The following is a 21,752-nucleotide window of genomic DNA, read 5'->3' as shown; positions in this document are numbered from 1 at the left end:
GGGGCGAGCCCCGGCGGGGCAGGGCTCGGTGCCTGGAGTTCCCCGACGAAGCACATGGCAGCTCGTCCGCCTCCTCCTCCTTCTGCCCCGGCCAAAACTCCCGGGGCTCCCGCCGAGAGCGCTGCCGATCGCTGCCCGTGGCGTCCCCGTCAGCAGCCCCGCTCCGTCCCCGCCGCACCGGGCGGGTAGTTTGAGGGACCTGCCTTTCCCTTGCGGGCTTGCCACCTGCGAACCGAGCCCCTACCCCTGCCCCTCCGAGCCGTCCCGAAGCGGATCTGCGCCCTCTCATCGTCGCTGGCCACCCAGGTGGCCCCACAGTCCCCGGGGCGAGCCGGGCACCAACCGGCTGGGAGGGGGTGCGGGGTCCCGGCTGCGTGGGCAAAAGGGTAGCGGGACCCGGCTGCGTGGGCAGGAGTGCGGGGTCCCTCCCGGGTGGGGAGGCTCACGCTGCCGTCCGGTGTTTTGGGGGGGGGAGCAAAAGGCAAGTTTGAATGAACTCCGCACACTTCACGCCAGTGAATGAAGTGCCTGTACAGGGTGCAGTGTCCGTCTGCCTTATGTAAGTGTCTGCTGTGCTAATGAATAATGGAATAAAAATCCCGCGGCATCAGGATGTGTTTAGTTCTAGTATCTCTCTCCTCTCTTGCTTTCTCCCTGTAAAGATCCAATTCTGAGGAATATAGAGGAGTACAGCCTTGTCATCCCCACCAGCACCGATTCAGAGGGCAGGTTCCTATCCCACTTGGTGTCCGGACCGCCAAAAGCACGCTTCAGGAGAGCTGCAGAGGACTTGCAACATGAAGCAGCAAATGAGCAAATATTTTACAATGTCACTGTTTTTGGAAGAGAGTTCCACTTCAGGTTGCGGCCGAACTCCAGGCTCGTGGCCCCTGGAGCAACAGTTGAATGGCAGGAGGACTCTGATGAGACTCACGTTGAACCTCTCTATGGGAATTGCCTCTATGTTGGGGATATCACTGATTTGCCAAACGCTTCAGTCGCTATCAGCAATTGCGATGGGCTGGTAAGTTACTTTTGTTATTATATCAAAGATAATTACATTAATTTCCTACAGTCTTTAAATATAAAATGTGTGGACTGTCAGAAACTCACACCTCATATGGTAGCTGTGAATGCAAATTAACTAATGTTCCCTTGTGTGGGAATAGCTGCGCTGCACCAGGCACTTCTTTACAGACAGTGGCACTAGAAGTTTGAGCACATGCTCTGTGGTAGCTACTCTGGAACAGAGCAGCTGAAGCCAGGATTTATGTTGATTTGTGGTAAAGTTACTTGAGGTGTCTGATGCTTTGAAACAGAGGATGAAATGGCACGTTTTCAGCATCCTCTCCCACTTTTCACTTGCAGTCTGCGAAGGGAAATTTTAGAAGAGTTAATCCCAAATAATGGGCTGGACTGCTCTGGAAACAAATTTGATAGGTGAAATATGTTTTTTGCCCTGGAAAATTTTAATTTATTCAAAGTCTGTTTTTCATGGATTTCTCACTCAGTGAGTTTCATTGCCTAATCAAGTGATTGATGGAAAGTCACAAAAGAGTTTGGATTTTACAAGCAAAACGGCTCCCTGTGATACGTTTTGCAAGGCTGTGTGTTTTAAAACTTGCTGCAGCTTTCTGTTCTGGTGTGCATGTTCAGCAATCAAATTGTAACTGTTTGTCCCTGATGTCCTAAACTGTCATACTATCATTTGAACAGTAATTACTGCACAGCAATTTGTTTATTGAGAAAAGGGCTATATTTTTGATAATGAACAGTTTATCCAGCCAATATTTTCTTGCTATACCCTTTAGAGTTCATAATTTTGAGATTACTTAATTTTAATGCATTCTGTTTTCTGCATAAAAAACCAGTATGAGTCAGTTGTATTTCTGTTTATTTAATCATAGACAGTTGTTCATCTGCTGTGCCAAGAAGATAACATGTATGGAGATACTATGTTGGCTGTCTGAGAATGGAAGGGAATCAAATACTTTTCCCCTTACTCTTTCCTTTCCTGTGGTTTCTCCTAGCCGTGTGCATTCCTGTTTTGAGAAGCAGGTTTTAGTGTTGCAGTTGTTTGATGTGGACAGCTGGCTGAGGGCAAGAGGAACACCAGGACTGAGCAAGAAGACCAGTTCAGAAAGCAGAGTATGAGCCTGCAGGTCTGCCTCTGGTGGGGAAGCAGAAGTTCTTTGCTCTCCCCATACCTAGCACAGATCATTTTGTGTAAGGCAAAATTTACTTGCTCTGGGCATTGCAGAACTGGGGTGGAGCCAAAGCTCTTCTTCCTTGTTCGTCTGTGCGGAAAGGTGGAGGAAGATCCTGTTGAGGGCTGCTGCTTGCCTTGTGCTCTCCTCATCAGCACAGGCGTTGACTTTAAGAGCAGTGGGGGAACTTGTTCCTTCTTCCTCCCAGTGTTAGCCAGAGTGTGGACTCCTTATATTGGAGAAGAGTGTTATGATAAAATATAACAGGAGTTAAAGCCAAAGTATGGGTAAGACTCTAAAGGTCCAAGGCCTCATGTTGCATGTGTAAATGACAAAGTGTTCATAAAATGCTGCTCTTTTTGCATTTGTAACTCCTCAAAATGCAAAGAAATGAAGCCAGGTCTCAATTCAGTGGCACTCATAAACGGCTAGACTCCAGAAAGCTACCAAAAGAATTTTAGTTTTCAAGCCGTATCCACAACCTGTGTGCCTGCCTCTTTCCAGCATTCTTCTTTTCATTAGAAGAAGCAGGAGAGTTGATGTAGCACGGGAGCTGCCACGTTCTAATCTGGATGTCATGCTGGTTCTCACATGGCACTACAACTTCTGTGATTCTGCTAAGACATTTGGAAGTGGCTTAGTGTTTCCTCCAGTGCATATCTACATTGTAAATGTTGCAGGGCAGAGACCACGTTTGGTTTTGCCCAGGTCACTGAAGCCTTCCTGCAGGAAGCATTACCTCAATACCTTTAAGCATCTGGCTGTAATGATTTCCCTGAGATTGTGCAGTAAATCTGCTGTGGAACAGCAAACTGAACTCCAGTCCCTTGGGTACTATGTTCCATCTCTACCCATCCCCTCCATCTCAGTTTCTTTCTTTCATGGGGGGAGAATTTAAAACGGGTATCAGTAGAATTACACAAACTCCAAGAAATGGTACTAGTGGTTCCCCAAAAGCCACTGGTCCATGGACAGCAATAATGAGCCACTAACACACTAAAGTTAGTACTGCACTTAACTGTCTCTCGGTTTACCTTTTTATTTCTTGTGTTTGCAAGGAGTATTGAAGAGACTGGAGCAATGTATTACTAGCAAGACATTCTTAGAGGCCACTGGGCTGTATGTTATTCTCAGGTTTATTGGTATTTCAGATGTGAATGCAGACATGGACAAGGCTATTCTCAATTGGTTTTCTATGTCTGTTTTTTTCTTCACACCTAGTTTACTTCAGTGGAGAAATTCCATAGTATCATGGGTTTTCTTTCAGTTGCCTAACAATATACATGCCAGGGCCAATGTTCCTAACATACCCCAAGTATTTCCACCTCCTTTTCTAGATTACTGTGGAGATAGGGATGGTGGAGCTCTCTGACAACTGAGTTGTCAACTGACAAGAATTGACGTTGTTTGTTACAAACTCGCTTCATTTAATTCCTAGTATTTTCTTGAAGTGCTTCCTTTTGAAGGTGGTTTGTCATCTGTCCGTGCTTCTGGTGGGCTTCCAGCTTTTGCATCCAGACATTAGGGTTGAAATAATACTTGAATTGAAGTTTCATAGTTTGATCTTTACACTGCAAACTTTTGTTGACTGAATCTGGTTCAAGTCAGTGAATGCATCTGCCACCTTGCCAACTTCTGATGTTATTTCCTCTGAACATCCCCTTTGGTTTGCACTTTACTGCCAACTGTGTCTTATTTTCCAATTATTGTCTGAGAAGAGTATGTCTGGTGGTGTTGGTATTGCCAAAACGAGAAGTTGTTGGAAGGCATTTACGTGAAAATAGTAGATCTGCAAACAGATTTTTGAACTGTACTATAAATGATGAAGGTTTTTAATCTGCAATAATTCTAAAAAATGAAAAGGTACAGTGAATGCATATACAGAATTATCTGCTGCCCTGACTGAGGAGATACACGGTTGGTTTGGGTACTCCCAGTTTTCTGCAACAGAAGTCAATGACAAAATTAGTTTTATTGACCTAAAAATCAAATCAGAGACAGATGAAGAGAACTTCTGAAGTATGCAATCTAGGTGTGTTTTCAGAGCTGAAATGGGTCTTTACAAATCATTGGAAAGTTAAAGCTAATCAATAGCTTTTTTAACAGCTCTCTGAATTATGGATGTGATTTTTACCATATTAAAAAAAAAAAAAAATTTGTGAAAGCTTTCCCGCTTAAGATAAAAACACTCTGGACAACTTGATATCATCTTGGTTGGCATGATAGCATTCAAACTAATTTTCCACTGAGCAGGCAGAACCAACATGGTCAGCTGTCTGTGGCCCGCAGACTGTTGTGGAAGATATTGCACTTTGAGTATGTTCTTGGTCCTTGGCCAGATCCTTACTTGTGGATGCAGGTGGAGGATGAGGGAGCTGGCTGTCCTCTCCAAGAGTTGGTTGTGAAGGAAAAGTGGTTGGAGGCTGTAAAAATGCCATAAAACAACAAAGAGTTAGAATTACGGTAGTCCTTCCAGATTATTGCCTGAACTATGGGAACTCCCTTTCTTCACCCCAGCGGATGAACCTGCCATTGTAGAAGAACTCTTTATGCATCTGAATTTCTTATTCTGATAAATACTTCTGCAGTGCTTGAGGCAGGTGTGCCAAAAATGTCTTCTTTGGGTTGACAGGATGGCAGTATCAGGTTGTGGAACTTCAGAGACATAAACTCTCTCCCAGTTTCCTCATAACATTCGTAGTCTGTGGGCTAGAATGTGTGCTTAAACACAACCAGATACAGGAGAAACAGAGTATCAACACCACATCTGGTATGGATAATGAGCACGATTAAATTAGGCTGCAGTGCAGAGTCAAACTTACTGACAGGATCCTAAAAGACTGAGGATCACAGCTTCATGTTGAATAATCAGTGTGATCTAGTACGCACTGAAGCAAATAGAGGAACATCAGTAACACGACATGATGTCTTAGCTCTGCTTCATTAGTATAATTCTCTTCCTTTTTAACAGTTAAAATATCAGCTGTCCAAAAATTTCACTATATTGTCATTAAAATGGTAAGCTATTAGAAGCAGACATTTAGAAAGTAAGCTGTTCAGGACACCTATGGTTGTATGTTTTCTTATGGAACTGTAAGCATTACATGTCTTGGGGTACCAAGCCATAGTCACCTTACTAGTATAATGGACATAAGTGTTTCTTCTTATGTGCTGAAATAGGCAGGGTTTGCTCTACAACGTTTCAGTCTTTACTGTATGCTGTAATAACCCTCGCAGACTGGTTGAGAGAAGGCTGGTGGCTGGCTGCTTGCCCAGATGCTATTTCTTCTAGAAATGCTTGGGACGCCAGCAGCACTTTTCAGACTCATTCCCAATACTGATAGTAACTGTAGTACTGGCCTGACCAGGGTGGTTTGTGGTGATCCATCTGCTTTACTAGCCAGTCATGAATCTTCAGGAATTGACTGGTGCTTTGGCTGCTGTCAATGTAAGTGCATGTCTGTCAGTTGTCCCAAGACTTTGTTATGTATTATTTCTATTATTAATATTTTCTTGACTGTTTTAAAATTAGATAATGGAATATTTTTAATTTTTGCAGTCTTTATTTTACAGGGGTGTATTGATATAATCTAATTTTTAAACTGTAAATGTAGGACCTCAGGTTCCAGATTCAGTCAATGGTGTTTCCTAAGAGCAATTCCAGCTACCCATGTGAAATGCCCACCTTTTTCCTTCCTGTGGGAATATCCCCCCCTCTTCCCTGCATTCCTGAAGACATTTAAACACCTTGTGAAATCTATCCTTGTTTAGTATAATCCTGCTTCACTTTGAGCATGAGCTTGAGTTCTTTGAAGTCAGTGAGTTTTAAAGTTATATTCTTAAATACCTTCCTGACAGAGATGCTTTCTTGGAACTGGCCACAGAGCTGAAGTTGAATCTAACTCACCTTAGGTGGACCATGTAATTTACCTGGGTAAGAGGGTGAAGGATCTGCTCACAATGAATACACAAGGAGAAGACAAACCTGCTTATATAACTCTGTTATTTTTCCTTTTAGACATCCATCTCCTGCTTTCATATGGATTTACAATTTAGTTTTGTTTCTGCTTTATCTGTTTTTTGGATTACACTGATTTGTGGTGTAGCAAAAAAGCAGAACTCAAGGTAGCACAATATTGTCTTCAAAGTCTGGTCAGGTTGAGAGCCTGACAGTTATAACAGATGCCTGCTACAAATAATTCCAGTAATTCTTTTTCATATGCTATGTTCTTAGCATTTACATTATGATCAGGTTGCATCCATTTTTAATCGATTAAAATTTGGCGTATATAATCTCTTCATTTGGGAGCATTTTCTCTTTAAATTAAAACAAAATCAAACCAAAGTTGCCATCTGTTTTTTGTGTAATGGCAAAAACCACTGTGGGCTTTTTGCTTTTTGGACAAGTAGAACTATAATACAGTGGCAGAAGAAATGCAAATAATTCCTGTGACACAGTATAGAACAAAATTTAAAAGCCATTCTCTTTAAGAAAACAGAAGCCCTTCCTCTGCAGATGGTTAAAGTGGGCTCTCCACTAACCCACATGGTCTTTTGAATTCAGCAGGGGTCTCTACATGTTTAAGCCAAGCATGTATGTAAATTTTAGCACAGTCAGAGCCTGACTGCACATCCACATCCATACACATGATATGAGACTTGCATTGCCTGACAGAACGCAATGGAGCTATTTTGATGCCTAACACTCAAGCATATCCATATATTTTCACAGGACAGAGACTTTGCTTTGTAAACCATTCTCTGGGTTTCTACCATTCATGTCCCTGGCCAACACTAGCCTAGTTGGATAGCCCCTTCTGCTGTGTAAATTACAGAGACTTTCCCTTTTAAAAGTTATAGTCTGAATCACAGAGAGTGTAAACACTATGATTCAGCCTCTAACTGGAGTAGATTATCCTCATTTTGCTGTCCTTAAAAGAGACTCTGTCACCAGTAAGTACTATTTTTTTTTCTTTGCATCTTCTGTGCATGGATAGTCTCACCTACATTTTATCTGAGAGCAGAGTAAGTAACTTCCAAAATCTTACAGGTGGACACCATCTGGACAGAATATCCTCAGGCAATCAAAACTGGTATCTTTGTGGTATGTTGTAGGCCTTTGGATAAAAGATAGGTATTTCCTTATGTCCTATTTGACCTTGTGTTGCATTGTCCTCATTGTAGTAGTATCTCGGCTGTACTATTCCCTTCGACCACACAAGAACTAATTTTCCAACTAGAATATTAAACCATGTACATCCAAGAAAATGTGCCTAATGGCTCCTTCTACTTTCCATCTTGAAAGATCCAAATATAGTAACTAATTTTGATAAGGTCATAATTACTTTCTGGGGTAAGCAGAACATCTATTTTGAGAAGACTGTCCCTCTTCAGCTTCCAAAGGTGTGTCCCTTGAAAAATGCTATTAGCTTACTTAGCTACCAGCTCACTCCTTCCTCATGGTGTGGCAAGGTGTTCCAGTATTCTCTGAGAATTTAACAGTACAGACTCCTGCAAATGGCAAGACATTCCCACATTTTAAGTTAATTACGTGTTTACCTTTTGCTACAGAAGGTTGGAAAATATTTTTTTAGATCAAGCAGCATTCCAGCTGTTGCATGGAGCAGGACCTTTTCTCCACAGATCACACTAGTATTTTATTTGACCTACTTCTGAGGACTTTTTATTAATGGTGACTGTTGCTTTGTAAACAGGTCACGCCATTACTTAATTGCACACTAGGACATTTCTCACACAGGGTCTGATTAAAACAGAGAATCAGGAAGCAGGTCTTCAGTCTCTTGTAGGGGGTTGCACAACCTTGCATTTGCTTCCCGTGAATAGCTCTGATGTGCACACCCTCTTTTTCAGATCACCTTCATCCTTTATTGCTTTCCTTCCTCCAAAGTTTTAGTAAGTTCTTTAACACATCACATCTGGTTTCTTTAGCCCCTTTATCTGTGTGTGTTTTAAATTCATCTTTGTTTGCAGAGTCTCGACACAGCGGGTTCCCAGTTTTAATAGTCTGCAAAATGAAAGGCCCACATTTCACATGCTATTTTCAGCACTGTTCTATTAAACTGTAACATTGAAAAGAAGAGTGTCCTCTTCAAGTGCTGAAGAGCACATCAATTCCTCATATCTAAATCACAGTCTCCGCTATAGATCTTCTGAGTTATTCCCAGGTCACAAAATGTCTGGTACTTTCCTCAAATCTGGAGTTCCTGGAGTCATAAGTGTGAATCTCAGCATTAATGTTTTTACTTTTTCTTCCAAGTAACTATTTTCTGTTTAAAGTAAGTGTTTTTAAGTAAGAGTTTCCCTCAAGGAAAAGACAGAGAGATGCAAGTTGTGTTCTTTAAGTCTCAAAAATCACCAGGCCAGTGAAAATCATCCCAAGTATGTTGTTTTGAAGGTGTCGTTTTACAGTACAGATGAGTCTCTCTTAACACCTCATTGCTGCTGGGAGGGGTAATCCTGTTCCCTTGGCTGCTCCCAGTTCTGTGCTCCCTTTCCTCCCCTGCTCCGGCACCCTGCTTGTCTTATCCGCCATACGTTAACCCGGTGGGCGAGTGGCCAAACCAGTGAATTGCTGCCTGCCAGTTTAGCTGCTCGAACTGGTTCTCTGTGGGGCGAGATGGACATTTTAATAGGCAAAGAGATGAAAGTGGGAATGCCCTCAGCTGGGATCCAGGAGACAAGTGAGATTGATCCTTTGGTAACAGATAGACTCAAGCAGTATTGTAAAACCACATCCTTATTCTCATGGTTTTGAAATGGGTCTATTTAAGGGAGCTCGACTTGTGCCTTTGAGCATCAGAAGCTGGAACTGCAGCTTTGGGCAAACTTACTGTTCTGCTCTGTGGATGATGGCTTTCCACTTTGTAGCTCTGCTTGATTTTTTTTTTTTTTTTGTACTTTGCAATAAAATTCCACCTCCATTGGAGGAGAGTGTTATGGGATCAGAGAAAGGAGTGGAGTTTGCTGCTGTGGGGAGGACAATAGTCATTCTGATGGCGGAAGGGAGGGTGAGAAAAGCACGGGGAGGGAAATGCAAGTTGCTGAATGGTAAAAGCAAAGCAAGAGATGGGGATCTCTCCTGTCTTGTGTGTAATTCTGAGAGAGTTTGTCCACTGGCGTGTGTTATGTGGGCTGGCTGCCCCTCTAGTGAGGGAGGTTCAGTCACTGAACATGGTAACCTCAGTATCATTTTAGTTTCTCTGATCCCACAGAGAGAACCTGCCCTAACCACTAATTTATATACTTGCCTTTTTTTTTTTTCTTCCCCTTCATGTCCCTTGTAGGACTGTATCTACTGATCTGTTTGTTTTCCAAAACTTTGCCTTGCTAAAATTGAAGTTCCATTTGTACAACTTGCTGTTACTCTTTGGTCTTGGTATGCTAAGTGTGTTACAGTTTATCAGCATTCCCTTCAGGTTTATATTCTTTCTTATTCCCTTTATATTGGTTTATGTCAAACTTAATATTTTGCCTCTTTATTGCTGCACTTGTGACCTTTATCTTCAAAATAAATAAATACAATTAATTCTTCACTTGTGCAGCTCTCCATGGAGAATTCAGAGGTAGAAATTGCCCAGGGTCTGTGGTACTTTCTGACTTTTACACCTGCAATGTACAATATTATCACTTTTGACGTGGTGGGCTATAAATAAAGCTACTTTAACTTTCTTCCTACTGTCATTCCCTTTAACTTGTCCTGTAGTTGCCACCTCTGTGTTTGAATTTCATTATATGGTCAGACCACTTTTTCCCAGCATTTAACCTCTAGCTGGGTGGACCTCAGGGGACAGATTACAATCTATTTTCTACTGAAATTAAGCATGAAACCTACTAATCCTGTAATGAGAAAGAGTTGGTGAACATCATTGCTATCTTTGTGGGTAAGAAGAGCTCCTTCTACCTGTAACTAGATAAAGCTTATTTAATGCATTTAAGTTATTTCTCTTTACTAGGTCTATTGACTATAGGTAGCTGCTGTTATTGCCTTTTAAGGAAGGTGAACTATTTCTACAAGACTTTTGAAGAAAGAAAACTAGAAGGAAATACCTGGCATATGGTCAACATTTAAACTGGTCTTCAAAAGACATAAAAGCAAAATATCTTTCTGAGATTTTAGGATGACACAGTACCACATCTTGATGTAGGCCCTGAGTCTTTAAGCCTTTATTAATGTGTTTTCTGATTTACTACCACTGTAAGAATAATGAAGTTGACGTGAGGAGAAGAACCTGCATGGCTAACTGGCAGGCTGGCCAACAGCTCTTCCTGACCTCTTTTCTTTTACCCCATCACTTACAGTACTTACAAGAAGCAGTCCATGAAAGGGCAGGAGTGATTGAATTTTGTATCCAATACAGCCTGTTTCTACAGGAGCCCCGAGTGTAGATCTCTCAGCCTCCTGTTGTGCCTGCTTCCCTCTGTTGCTGTGTAGTCCCTCTTTTCTGCCTGCCTCTTCCCTTTGTGCCCTATGGGCTGCTGGGCTGCAGCAGCAGCTTCCACCATGTCCAGTGGAGCTCTGGGCATGTATTAATTAGCCCCCTTAGGTAAACCCATCCCAAGGCACCTTCACACCGCGCACCCAGAAGGACAGGGACTGCAGATTCTGTGCTACTCTTGCAGAATTTGGCCTGTAGGAGGAGTTTCTTTTTCAAGTTGTGCTTTTGAAAATGTGCTTTTTGGCATGATATAATGAATATTGTACAGTATAGGATGGGGAAAGTAAAAATAATACGGCAAGTCCAACAGGAAAGAAAAGGCGTATGTTCTTGGGAGTAAAAATATTTCAGGAGCTAAACATAGTAATAAACCATTTAAATTTTAATACAAATACAGTAAAATGATAGAATTTAGAAGGGAAGAGGGGAAAGCACAGATTTCACTCCCAAGACTTGCCAATTTTGCTGATATTTGCCCCATGTGCAAAAGACAGAGCTAACATCCAATTCCTGCCCAAAGCAGACGTGTCTTGCGTGTTCTCCTATGGTCAAGTGGGTGGCTCCCAAGGCTGGTGCAAGGGCCAATGTCCATGGCCATTACAGCAGTTGAAGGGCAGACCTGTTTGCAGGACAGAGCCCATAGTTCAGAAGTGGAAAAAGAGCCTGCAGAAAATGCAGAGATTAGCTAAGGATAGATGGCAGCACAGGCTGTGGTTACTGTTTTAATAGTGGTTTTATTTGTTTTAAATCATGGCTTTTGGGTAAATCATGTTCATCCAACTCATATGCAGAAGAATATACCACTTGATTCTTTAGAGTGTTAAAATTGCTAGGCTTATTTCTTTCCCCAAGCAGAGGAGCTGTGGAAGGAATGTGAGAGATGTTGTTTGGAAAGCATTCTGCAAACCAGAATGTATTTAAAAAACAGTCTTTGAGAAATAAATCACTACCTGATGATGAAGACAGCTGAGCTGGGCCAAGAGTCTTTCATGTGCCAACACTCTCTCACGTGACAGGAGTTATATTGGAAGCTGGAAGGCTTTGAAGCTTGCAAGGCTGAAAATGTCTAAAAATTGTCATATGCTTAAACAAAGTAATAGCTAGATAAAAATATGGCTTTGAAACTTTTCAAAACACCTCTCTCTAGAACAGTGTTAACCTTCCTAAGGTCACAATTGTTTACCTATTGGGAACACCCCCCCCCCCCCCAACCCCCAAACCCAGAAGCACAGATTTTACACCACCTCAGTTCAATACCAATAAAGAGCTTAGGGATGAAGAAGTTTTAGGGATGAATTTGGATTGATTTCAGATTCATAACAAAGCTTGAAGTCAGAGTTTCCTAATAGTTTTAGGTTTCATTGTGAAAATGCCAGATCCACCATTCATCAGTAAACCAAAATATTTAATCCCCAAATAAATGCTAGAGGTGTCTGTCAATATTACATTTGTTTGCAAAGTTATGGCACGTTAAGGCTGACATAAGCAGTAAGTTTAAAAATGGGATTAATCAAAGGATGATTTATCACTCTGAAAGAGGACTATGAAGCTTGGTCTGGATAAGTAATAGACAAGCAAAAAAAGACAAGACAATTTACAAGATGTTTTGAATTAATTTAAACTCCTCAGTAGGAAAGGGTAATGAATTCACTATGAAAATAAAGTTGTTAGTTTACTGCAGTCAAATTAAGGCCAAAGGTAATCATATGCATCTTATAAAATAGAATAAGAATGCTGAACCTGTGAAAATATAGTATAATCTTGCACTTATCTAAACAGAGAATCGCCCAGAAAAAATAGATCTATGTGAATGTTTATGTCATGGTCCAGCATAATTTTGCATAAAGGCCTGGGAGGTTCCATGGCAAGTAGCTGATCTTTGGGTTTGTTCTAAACCTGTTGAAGTGAGTGTGTTTAGTTTCACTGGCTTCATTTGGCGTTGTATGGGCAGGTTGATTAGCAAAGAATTTGGGGCAAAAAGCAAGCCATGGAGTATTCCACATCATAACCTTGTCTTTCACCTTGTTCTCTGTCCCCTGGTGCAGTACTGGTGGTGAGCGACATGAGTACGAGAGGCTCAAGTGCAGCTTTTCCCAGTGCTGTTTATATCCCATGTGCTGGATGGAACAGGACAGAACTGCATGCTTCTAAAACTGAAATAGCTCTGCTAAACCTTCTTCCCCTTCTGCCTCACACCACATCCCCACCACAGAAGAGGTGATGCATTAAGCAAGGGGGAGGGATCAGGAGAAACCCTCCTCTTGTCCATGCCAGGAGGATGAGGCAATTCCAGCTGCCTTGAATTTGCAGGCTCATTCTGACAGCTCTTCTGTCTCCTTCTTCCTATGAAGATGGGGCCAGAAAGGAGATTTTCCTGCTTTCTGAGACTGCCCGTCTTTGCTTCTGCACTGCTGGAGGTGTGGTGATGGGAAGAGCTTTCTCTGCCTAAGATATTAGCTCTGACCTCAATAAAACTAGCATCACTTGCAAAAAAAACCCCAAATGTCAAATACAACCCCTCCAACAAAAAACCCAAATCATGAGAGAGAGCAACATGAGAAAAACTAATTGCACATCTGCTCAACAGACTTTTGTGATAACTCAGCAACAGCTAATTGAAACTCCTGGATTGTAAATATGCTTCCAGCCAAACTAGAGTTTACTTTCTCTGATGCAATCTCCTTTCAACTCCCTATTGCCCTCTGAGATTCTGGTGGTCAGTGTTCCAACAATCTGTCACTAGATGGGAAGATTAGAAGTTGGGTCTATTCAATTATAATGAGCCAAACCTCTGCTAATCTGCATCATCGTGTCTCCGTGGACTTCTGGGAGCTCTGTCACTTTGCATTAGCTGAGGACCTGGCCTTATGTAATTAGATGTTTTCACACTCTTCTGGTGACATGCCCTCCTCTGACAGTCTGGATTGCAGGCTACCATGGTTTGCAAAGAGATACAGTCATTTTTGGGAGGCAGCAGGACACACAAGATCTGTGAATGTGTATATGCTATTTAACATGAGATTTCGTTAAGTAATATATTCAGGATTTGTTTACATACTTGGAAATAGCGAAATGCATTGGAAGAGGAGACCGGGGATCCTGGCGTCTGTGAAGGTTCTCAGAGTCCTCGGTCACGAATGGGCAGATGGGTTTAAGACCTGTGTCTTTAACCCATCTGTGGGCGCTGCTTGTTCTCATGCAAAGTGTAGGCTCACTGAAGGCCTCATGGCTTCTTGTCTCTGAATTACCATTCTGATGTAATTTTTGTGACATTTTCATGTTATCATGCAAGCCTGTAGAATTCATGACACCACTGGCAAAACTGTTGAATAAATACGATGTTAGTAATGTGAAATTCATCCGTGATGGATATACTTAGGTCTTTGAAAGGTTTAGCTGCTTAGGGCAATTTGCTGTTCCTTTGGAGGAATTGAAAGAGGTGTTTGCTTTGTCTTGTGGATTTAAGAAATATTTGTGCCTAGGTAATGTTTTTATAGTGCACTTCCAGAATGAACTCCACACCGTCTTTAACCCAAGGATATAATTTTGGAATATTGAATCACTGCTTGCTAGTCCTACAGTATGTTCTAGCTATCCCACTGTGGGAAACTGTTGGTTTTTTCTCTTTTCATTTTATATTTGTTTATATTAAGACCACTTTTCACTGACGTCAGAGACCTATCAGGTCAAATTTAATCCTCTATGTATCTCTTCCACGCCACTGAGTCCATTGCTTTGACTTAATACAGTGTCGACATTTGCAAGGAGTCTACTAAATCTTTAAGTTTAAATCTTATTTTTTTGTTAGGACATCACATTCTTAACTAAAAAATGCAGAATCACAGGCAGAACCTCATATGTAGAGGCTGCTCAGTGACCTGTATGCTGTTGGTGACAAGTTGTGAGATGCTTTAAAGTATCCTTTGAAAGAACAGTGAAGATAGACTGACCCCTGTCTCCTCTGAGGAAGTTCTGATCTTTCGTAGGCTGCTTTATGGAGGAGTTGTTAGCTCTCAAAGAGGGCAACTGAACATGGATTAGAAGGTGCTCAAACATTTTATGAAACTGGAGACTCGGAGAAGTTTTGAAATTGTATTGAGATGCTTCAGTGGAGTTACACTTTTGGCTACTTCTAATTAGTAGAAGGTGACCTTACAGCTTTGCTGTGATGCTGCAGTGTCATGAGGGAGCAGAAAACAGTGACAGAAACACACGTTGAGCATCTTGTCATAAAGCTGCCCATTTGGCTCCATGCTACCTTGCTGGCCTTTTAAAAAAAACACTAAACAAAGTTCCGTTAAACTTCAGGAGCATTTGGTGAACCATCTAGTGAATATTGCTGGGGGACGTTCTGTCATACCAATCAGAAAAATACCCGTCACCACTGGCATTGGGCATAGGAGGAGTGCAGGTTGCCTGAAGTTTGGTATAGAGTTCTGTTGCTATTCAGTAGCTGGTTTCCATAAGCTTCTTTAACATCCATGCAAGTTGGCCGTGTCTGTGTTTCCCAGCCTTGTAAAGTGGTGGCAGTGGGGGCAAAGCAGAGAGACAAAAGTGGGCAGCCAGCTACCTTTGCTCCAAACCCTTCAGGTATTGATTACAGCTCAAATATCACTAAGAACGTGGCTTAGTCCCTAATAAAGAGATTTTTTTTTTTTAATTCCTGGCCTACTTTATCTGCTGCATTTGGCCACAGCTTCAGAGGAAAGCTACAGAGAGCAATAAGGTTGATTCTGGGAATAGACTTACCCTGTGAAGGTAATCAAAATATACTATGACAGGTAATCAGCTATACTATCTATAATTTTTGGTGCTTCTTGACACGTGAAAGCCCTAGGCAGTGCCAGAGGGCACCATGGTGCACTGGCTAGATTAGCCCTAATACTTGTGTTTTCTGGTCTGTGCAGAGGCAGGTTTCTCTTTGTGACAATATCCTCCCCAAAGCTGGTTCTAGGTGATGGTTGAGCCTGTGGGTTCTCACTCCTTGCCTTCGCAGAGCCAGGGACCTTCTCAGCATCACTCCTTTGCCGAGGAATGTGGAGCAAATGGCCATCTTTTTGAAATTGCTGCCAAGAGGTGGTTAATGCGCTCCACCACAGTTAACGGGTTTGAATTCCAAAGCTACGCAGATTGTTTGAAAGTCTACCTCCCCGCAGGCTGCTGCTGGGCTGGTGGGCAGTACCGCTCTCCTTTTCACGAGCTGGAAACACTTTCTTCACCGGAGAAAAATGCGCTGTGGTTCCTGCAAAGGAGCGTAGTGTTTGGAGCAGCAAGATGACTGTCTCTGTGTGTGTTTTGGGGGAGAGGAAGGGATGAGTCAGAAAAAAGGCCAAAGGAAAGAGCAGTTAGAGACATCTGATCAATGTCAGCAGGGCAAGGTGCTGAGCCCTGGCACCGGAGTGCTGAGGTGATGAGAATAGCTTATGAGTAGCCCATGCAGCAGGAATGAGAAGAAAACACTGTATTGCTTAGCTATTCACAACAAAATCCTTGTTCAGTGAATATTCTCCTTTAACAAGCACCTCCAGAAGGGAGAATGAAGTGTGAAGCGCTGTCCCCATTTATCCTCAGTGCTAGTCTGCGGGGCAGGGCTGGAATACTGACTCCATTTGAGAGCAACCTGAACTTCTTGCACTCACAAACCAGTACACGTGCCAGTACGAGGTGAGTCAGGGCTGCCCAGAGGCACGAGGCAGATGGGAGCGGGGAGCTGGAGACATGTGTGCCCATCACCAACACGTCCCGTGCGCTGCAGGACAGTCCCCTCCAGAGCTGCTGTGATTGATTCCATGGGAAGGGTTCACAGCTCCAGCCCAGAAGGGACTGAAGCACCTCTCATCCTCATTTTGAATTTTCTTCCTTCTCTGTTAACATTCTGCCAAAGCTGTTTTCAGGGAAAGTTGTCTCCCAGCCTGCTGTGCTGCCAGACTGGACTAATGTGAAATAAATAAAAAAAAAAAAGCCCAAACCAACAGCACAGGTTTGGTTCTTTTGTTTGGGCTTTTAGGAATTTAAAAAAGTATTCTGTGGCTCTGCTGCTGAGTCAGCACAGGTGGGATGTGATTTCTGAATGTGATTTCTGTGGTAAAACTTTGCAAAAAGCTTTGATGTTTAATGTGCTGGTCAATTAAGGCATGCTGCTGTGTAAGAAATGATGCAGTGGCTCTGTGTGGCTTGGTTGGTATTGCCAAAATGGGTCAAAAGTATCAGAAGAAGGTTTAATATCCCTGTTTACATAGTATCATTTTGCTTGCTTTGTGGTTCATTAATTTTGCAGCTACTAGGGTATAGTCTAAGAGCAGAAAGGCTCTTCTCTCTATGATAAAAATAGCTGGTGCTCTCTCCTACTAATTTGATTCAAGTGGTTATGGGAAGTCAGCTGTGTTACATATAATACTGGCTGCTCCACTGAACAGAGCCTTCTTCAGTCGGGCGTTGACTGTCTTAATGCCAGCTGGTCAGGTTTGGATGTTGTCTGGCCAAACAGCCTTAATGGGTTAATCACATAGGTGAAGTTTTCTTCAGAGCAGCCCAACAGATAGCTGTGTTGGCACAACTAAGGTGGTGCCAGAGAAATAACAAGTGTTTGAGGGCAGGACCTTTTAAACACAGATGTATTGCCAAATCTATCTTCCCGCAGGGTAAACCTTCACGTACTTGCACAATGTAGGAGCCACAGAAATAGCTTCAGGAAGATGAAACCTTTTGCTGTCCTAATTGTGGGAAGGTTTTTCATGGTGAAGCGGTGCATACGTTTAGATTCCTTCTGACACTTTAATCAGATGGGTAAAAAAGGGCTGTCCGGCTGGTTTTACGAGATGTTCAATAATGAGATTTACTTTAAAGCCAGTAAAAACCTTAGGAAGGTTTTAAGATTGTACTTTAAAGTGTAAGCTGGGTGTATCTGTTCTTTTCCTAAGGGTGTTTTATTTGATTCTGGTACTAATTCAGGAGTTGGTCCAAAGCCCATTAACATAAATGAAAAGAGTTTTATTGACTTTGATGGGATTTGAATCATACTGCACTAATTAAATAGTAAAGTATCCATTAGCAGTGAAGAAAACAGAAGAGAGGAGAGCCAAATACTGTTGTGACGAACCCTGTGAAGTTGAGTGAACTGCAGCCAAAGTCTCAATATCTTTACAGATGAGGTTTTCCATATTTTTCTGCCTCAGTCCTTTTGAAATAGATACAAGTGTGGATTTTTGAGAGAACTAAATTTATAAAGATCCTTACAATTGCCCTGCCTATTTACAAGTTTCTGTAGACACATTTATTCAACGAAGGTAATAAGAAAAAAATGGGAAGTGTGGTGTGACAGAAGAAAAAGATAGGCTTTAAACAATATTGAAGTCAGGTGCTAATAATTTACCCTTGTTTTGCTTGAATATTATTGTAAGGTTTTTAAGGAATACAGATTTTCTAGATTCCAAAGAAAAGAGAAACAGTTTTTCAGTGCTACTGATGCTCTAAGTAGAAGGTAAGGGGAAAAATTCATGTACAACACATCTGGGAAGTCTACATAAAAAGTAGGTTAGAGTTAAAAAAAAAAAAAAATTTAAAAAAGGCTTTCATGGAACTAGCCACAGAATCAATCATGTACAGACTGATTAAAAATACAGTAATAAATTAATTTATACGTGCTGCTGGATGGATGCAAAAATGATCTGGTACTTAAAACTCAGAAATGCTGTTCCTCGTTCCTTTTGCCTGGGTGGCAGCAGTAGCCCTTGAATTCAGTAGCCTACAGCACTGTTGAGACACTGAGGTCAGCATTCACAAAAACATTTACAGGAGTTTCCTTAACTCCTGTAACAGTGGGATGGTTGGAAAAAACCCCGCATTTTAAACAAGTCGGATGTGCTAGAATTCAACTGTAACCATGTAAGCTGAAGTTTTGAGGAGGCTAGGTGCCCATCTGTGTTTGGATGTCAGTTCTCCTTAGGCGTCTTTGAAAATACAGCCCTAAATGAGAAATTTTCTAAAAACATCTTTCTGGCATTGTTTGCCTCCTGATGCATTTACAATGAAGGGTAGTGTGCTCATGCCAGTTCACAAGGTTATCTGCATTTCAGATGTTTGTCTTCAGGCTTGCTAGCATCTATTGAACATCCTCCCTCTTAAACTTAGCAAAAAAGGGGTTTTCCCCACCTTTGCTGCTCAGGTATTTATGAAGAAACATTGTCTGCAATTTGTTTTAGATTTTTATGAAAGTTATCAAGACAAAATGTTGTTGATGACACCATGATACCATGACACCATCTTCTGTGTTTGTAAGCATATCTTGGCCTCCTATTTTCAAAAACCACGAAGGTCACATCAGCTGCAGATTGCAGATACTTAAGTTGAATTGTGTATTTGTAGATTTGTCACTTCTGTGATAGGCAAAAATTCAAAACAGGTAAATGCCCTAGTAAAATTATATTTTCCAGAATACTCAAAATAGGAAAGGATGAAGGAATCAGTCTCAGGCTTAACAACTCAAACTTTCTTCAGTGCTTCCAAAAATAAAGTGTCTGAAGTAGAACCCCAACTCCCCTTTTTTAAGTCTTCCCTTTCAAATCCAGTGGTTACTTAATAGAAAGTTTCCAGAAAAAAATTCTTCTGGCTATATGTTTTATGTGAGAAAGATTAATTGGAAATAATTTTTCCTTTGGAGGAAATGGGTGCTTGGGCATTTTGTCTTTAAATCAAGCTTTTGATGGAGCCTGCAGAGCAAACTGTTGTTTGGGTAGTTTAAAATTTTTCTTGTGCTTGTTGAGAGGGCAGGGGAATGAAGCAGAAGAGATTGTCACTGAAGGATGCCACTGCACAGTGATACCCCAGAAGGCAGGTGTCACCTTGCAACAGTGACTGGTTATAAAAGGGGGCTTATAAAGCAACTGAGAGCTGCTTGACTGTTCAAGGATGCAATTCTGTGCATTTCTGATCAATTCTATTCCTATATTAGTTCTGTTGGCCAATGTGGTACACAGGTAAGTAAGGTTACAGAAGAGTTAACAGGATTAATGCTTCAAAGAACATGACTGTCCATTAAAGTGATTTCATTAATAATAAAAGGAAAATTAGATGGAGACTCCAGCATATGGGAAGGTAGAGATGGATTTGCTGTATATGGACTGCAAAAGAAAGTCCTTCCATATAAAATTACTTTTTGTTCTGAGGCAAGGTAAGCAATCCAAAATAGAATGTAAATGCTTTCATCACATTTAGCTTCATTGTTTCTAAATGAAAATATTTCTGTCTGAGAACAAATGACAAACTGATTTTTCCGCACCCAAAACCTAATTTGGCAACTGTTGGCCCAAGTTTTTTTCTTTTTTTAATGTAAAATGTTGCCTTATGTTCCAGGCAATACAGCGTGTTTCCATAGCAACCTCTTCTTGTGTCTTGAACTTGTCAGCATCAATATATGACATTTTAAACTATAAAGCATTTACACTTACTGCTACCTCTTTGGACCTGAGTGAGACTTGCCAAAAACTGCGTTCTTGCAGATAGTTGAAGTTAGGGAAAGGTGATGGAGTCGGGTATCTTTCATACCGCCTGCTTGTTTACAGAGAGTATAAGAACTCCTGTTTCACTGAACTCAAGTCAAGCAATGGGATGCAGATTCCTGCTCCCAGCTCAAAGGCTGGTTCACCCAACGCTAACTCAAAGGCTAATTTTTTTCCTAGGGCTGTTTGTGGATTCTGTGTCTGATTCTCTGCACTGTGTGTTTTTGGGCTGTCTCCTTGACTTTTCACACGGGCACCTGCTTCTCAAGCTGTACCATGTTCAGCAGAGTTGTTCTTGACAGTGGATGCACATAGGCTTCGGACAGTGATGTACACCAGATCTCTCTCTGCTGCTGTGTTGCTTCACCAGTGAATGGTGAACCCTTTTCAGGTTACATGCAGTCTGACCAAACTGACAATGTATTTGCAAAACATTCATGAAATAAAAGAATGAGGAATGGAAAAGACCTAGACAGCTAGGAGGGAATACAAGGGACGGTATTCCAGTGGGCAGTAAAGAGGAATTAATTTGATTGGCCAGACATAATTGTAAAAACTTTCTCTTGTAGGTAGGAGAGAGCACTGATATAATTCTATGAGATGTGCTTTTACCATCTTCCTTTTTCTGTATGTAGCATGGTTTGGCTGCTAATTTGAGCTTCTAAAATACATATTTGCAGATATGGGCAAGCTGCCAAAAATGTGACTGATAAAAAAATGCGTATTGATCTGTTTTTAAAGCCTATCTTAATGTTGCTCTTTGGAAGATAGTAATCAGTTCTCACTTATTGTAGTATTTTTACAGACACCTTCCTGAAGGATAGCTCTATTTGTTCCAGCAGAGAGGAATACTGCTTTCCTCTTTTAGCTGTCAGTGTGTATTTAGATTTATCTTTCACATGATTACATAGGAGAGAGCTGATTTACCCAGAAGTACTTGTCATGGCCTTAAACCCTTACTCCAATGGTATATCTCGACATTAAAATAAAAACAGGTTAACTGCTTGTTTTGTCTTGATTTGTGACTTTATGGCTTGGAGCAGGAGACTCCTTTCATGGATGACCCTGTGCATTCAGAAGATGTGGGTGTGGACTCTTTCCTCTGTATTTACTGAAAATAGATACTGCAGTGATATTTAACGAGTAGGAATTTTCCTCAAGCACCCCACCCATACACTGCTCCTTACAGGGTGTCCCTGTGCCATTAGCTGCCCGCTGGGCCCCCCCGCCTCCTCCCGTGTGAGCTGTAGCCCTCTGGTCCTCATTAGAGGTGATGGTATTTCCAGGTACGGAACAAACCTTTCCCCATGAGACCTGGGAAGAGAAGTGATGGTGTAATGAACTTTGGTGATTTGTCGTCTAGGACTGGACATGGACTCTGCTCCAAAAGCAGAGCAGGTACTGTTTGTGCTGAGGGAGTAACAGTGAAACAAAAAACAGGTATAAAACTATCTGGGCAAGTATCTGGCCATATATTATGTATCCAGGCTATGTTTACATTCCTGTGTTGATATCTTTATCAGGAGAGATGAGAAGTAGATGCTTGAATTTCTCCTGGACTTTCTCAATAACTAAACTAGGTACGCTATGTT

At 41.6% G+C, this 21,752-nt stretch overlaps 1 protein-coding gene across 1 annotated transcript in view; it reads left to right on the top strand.

Annotated features, from left to right (window-relative positions):
• Positions 1-54: 54 nt before the first annotated feature.
• Positions 55-21,752, top strand: part of ADAMTS2 (ADAM metallopeptidase with thrombospondin type 1 motif, 2) — a 184,417-nt gene continuing 162,719 nt past the window's right edge. The window contains exons 1-2 of the mRNA XM_010579205.1: positions 55-148; positions 663-1,024. Coding sequence (XP_010577507.1) covers positions 55-148; positions 663-1,024 — 456 coding nt within the window. The remainder of the gene's footprint in view (positions 149-662; positions 1,025-21,752) is intronic.

Source organism: Haliaeetus leucocephalus, unplaced genomic scaffold (genome assembly GCF_000737465.1).
Source record: "Haliaeetus leucocephalus isolate CR32 unplaced genomic scaffold, Haliaeetus_leucocephalus-4.0 Scaffold656, whole genome shotgun sequence".
NCBI lineage: Eukaryota > Metazoa > Chordata > Aves > Accipitriformes > Accipitridae > Haliaeetus > Haliaeetus leucocephalus.
Note: the sequence above shows the minus strand (reverse complement) of the source record. Positions and strands in the feature narration are given on the sequence as shown.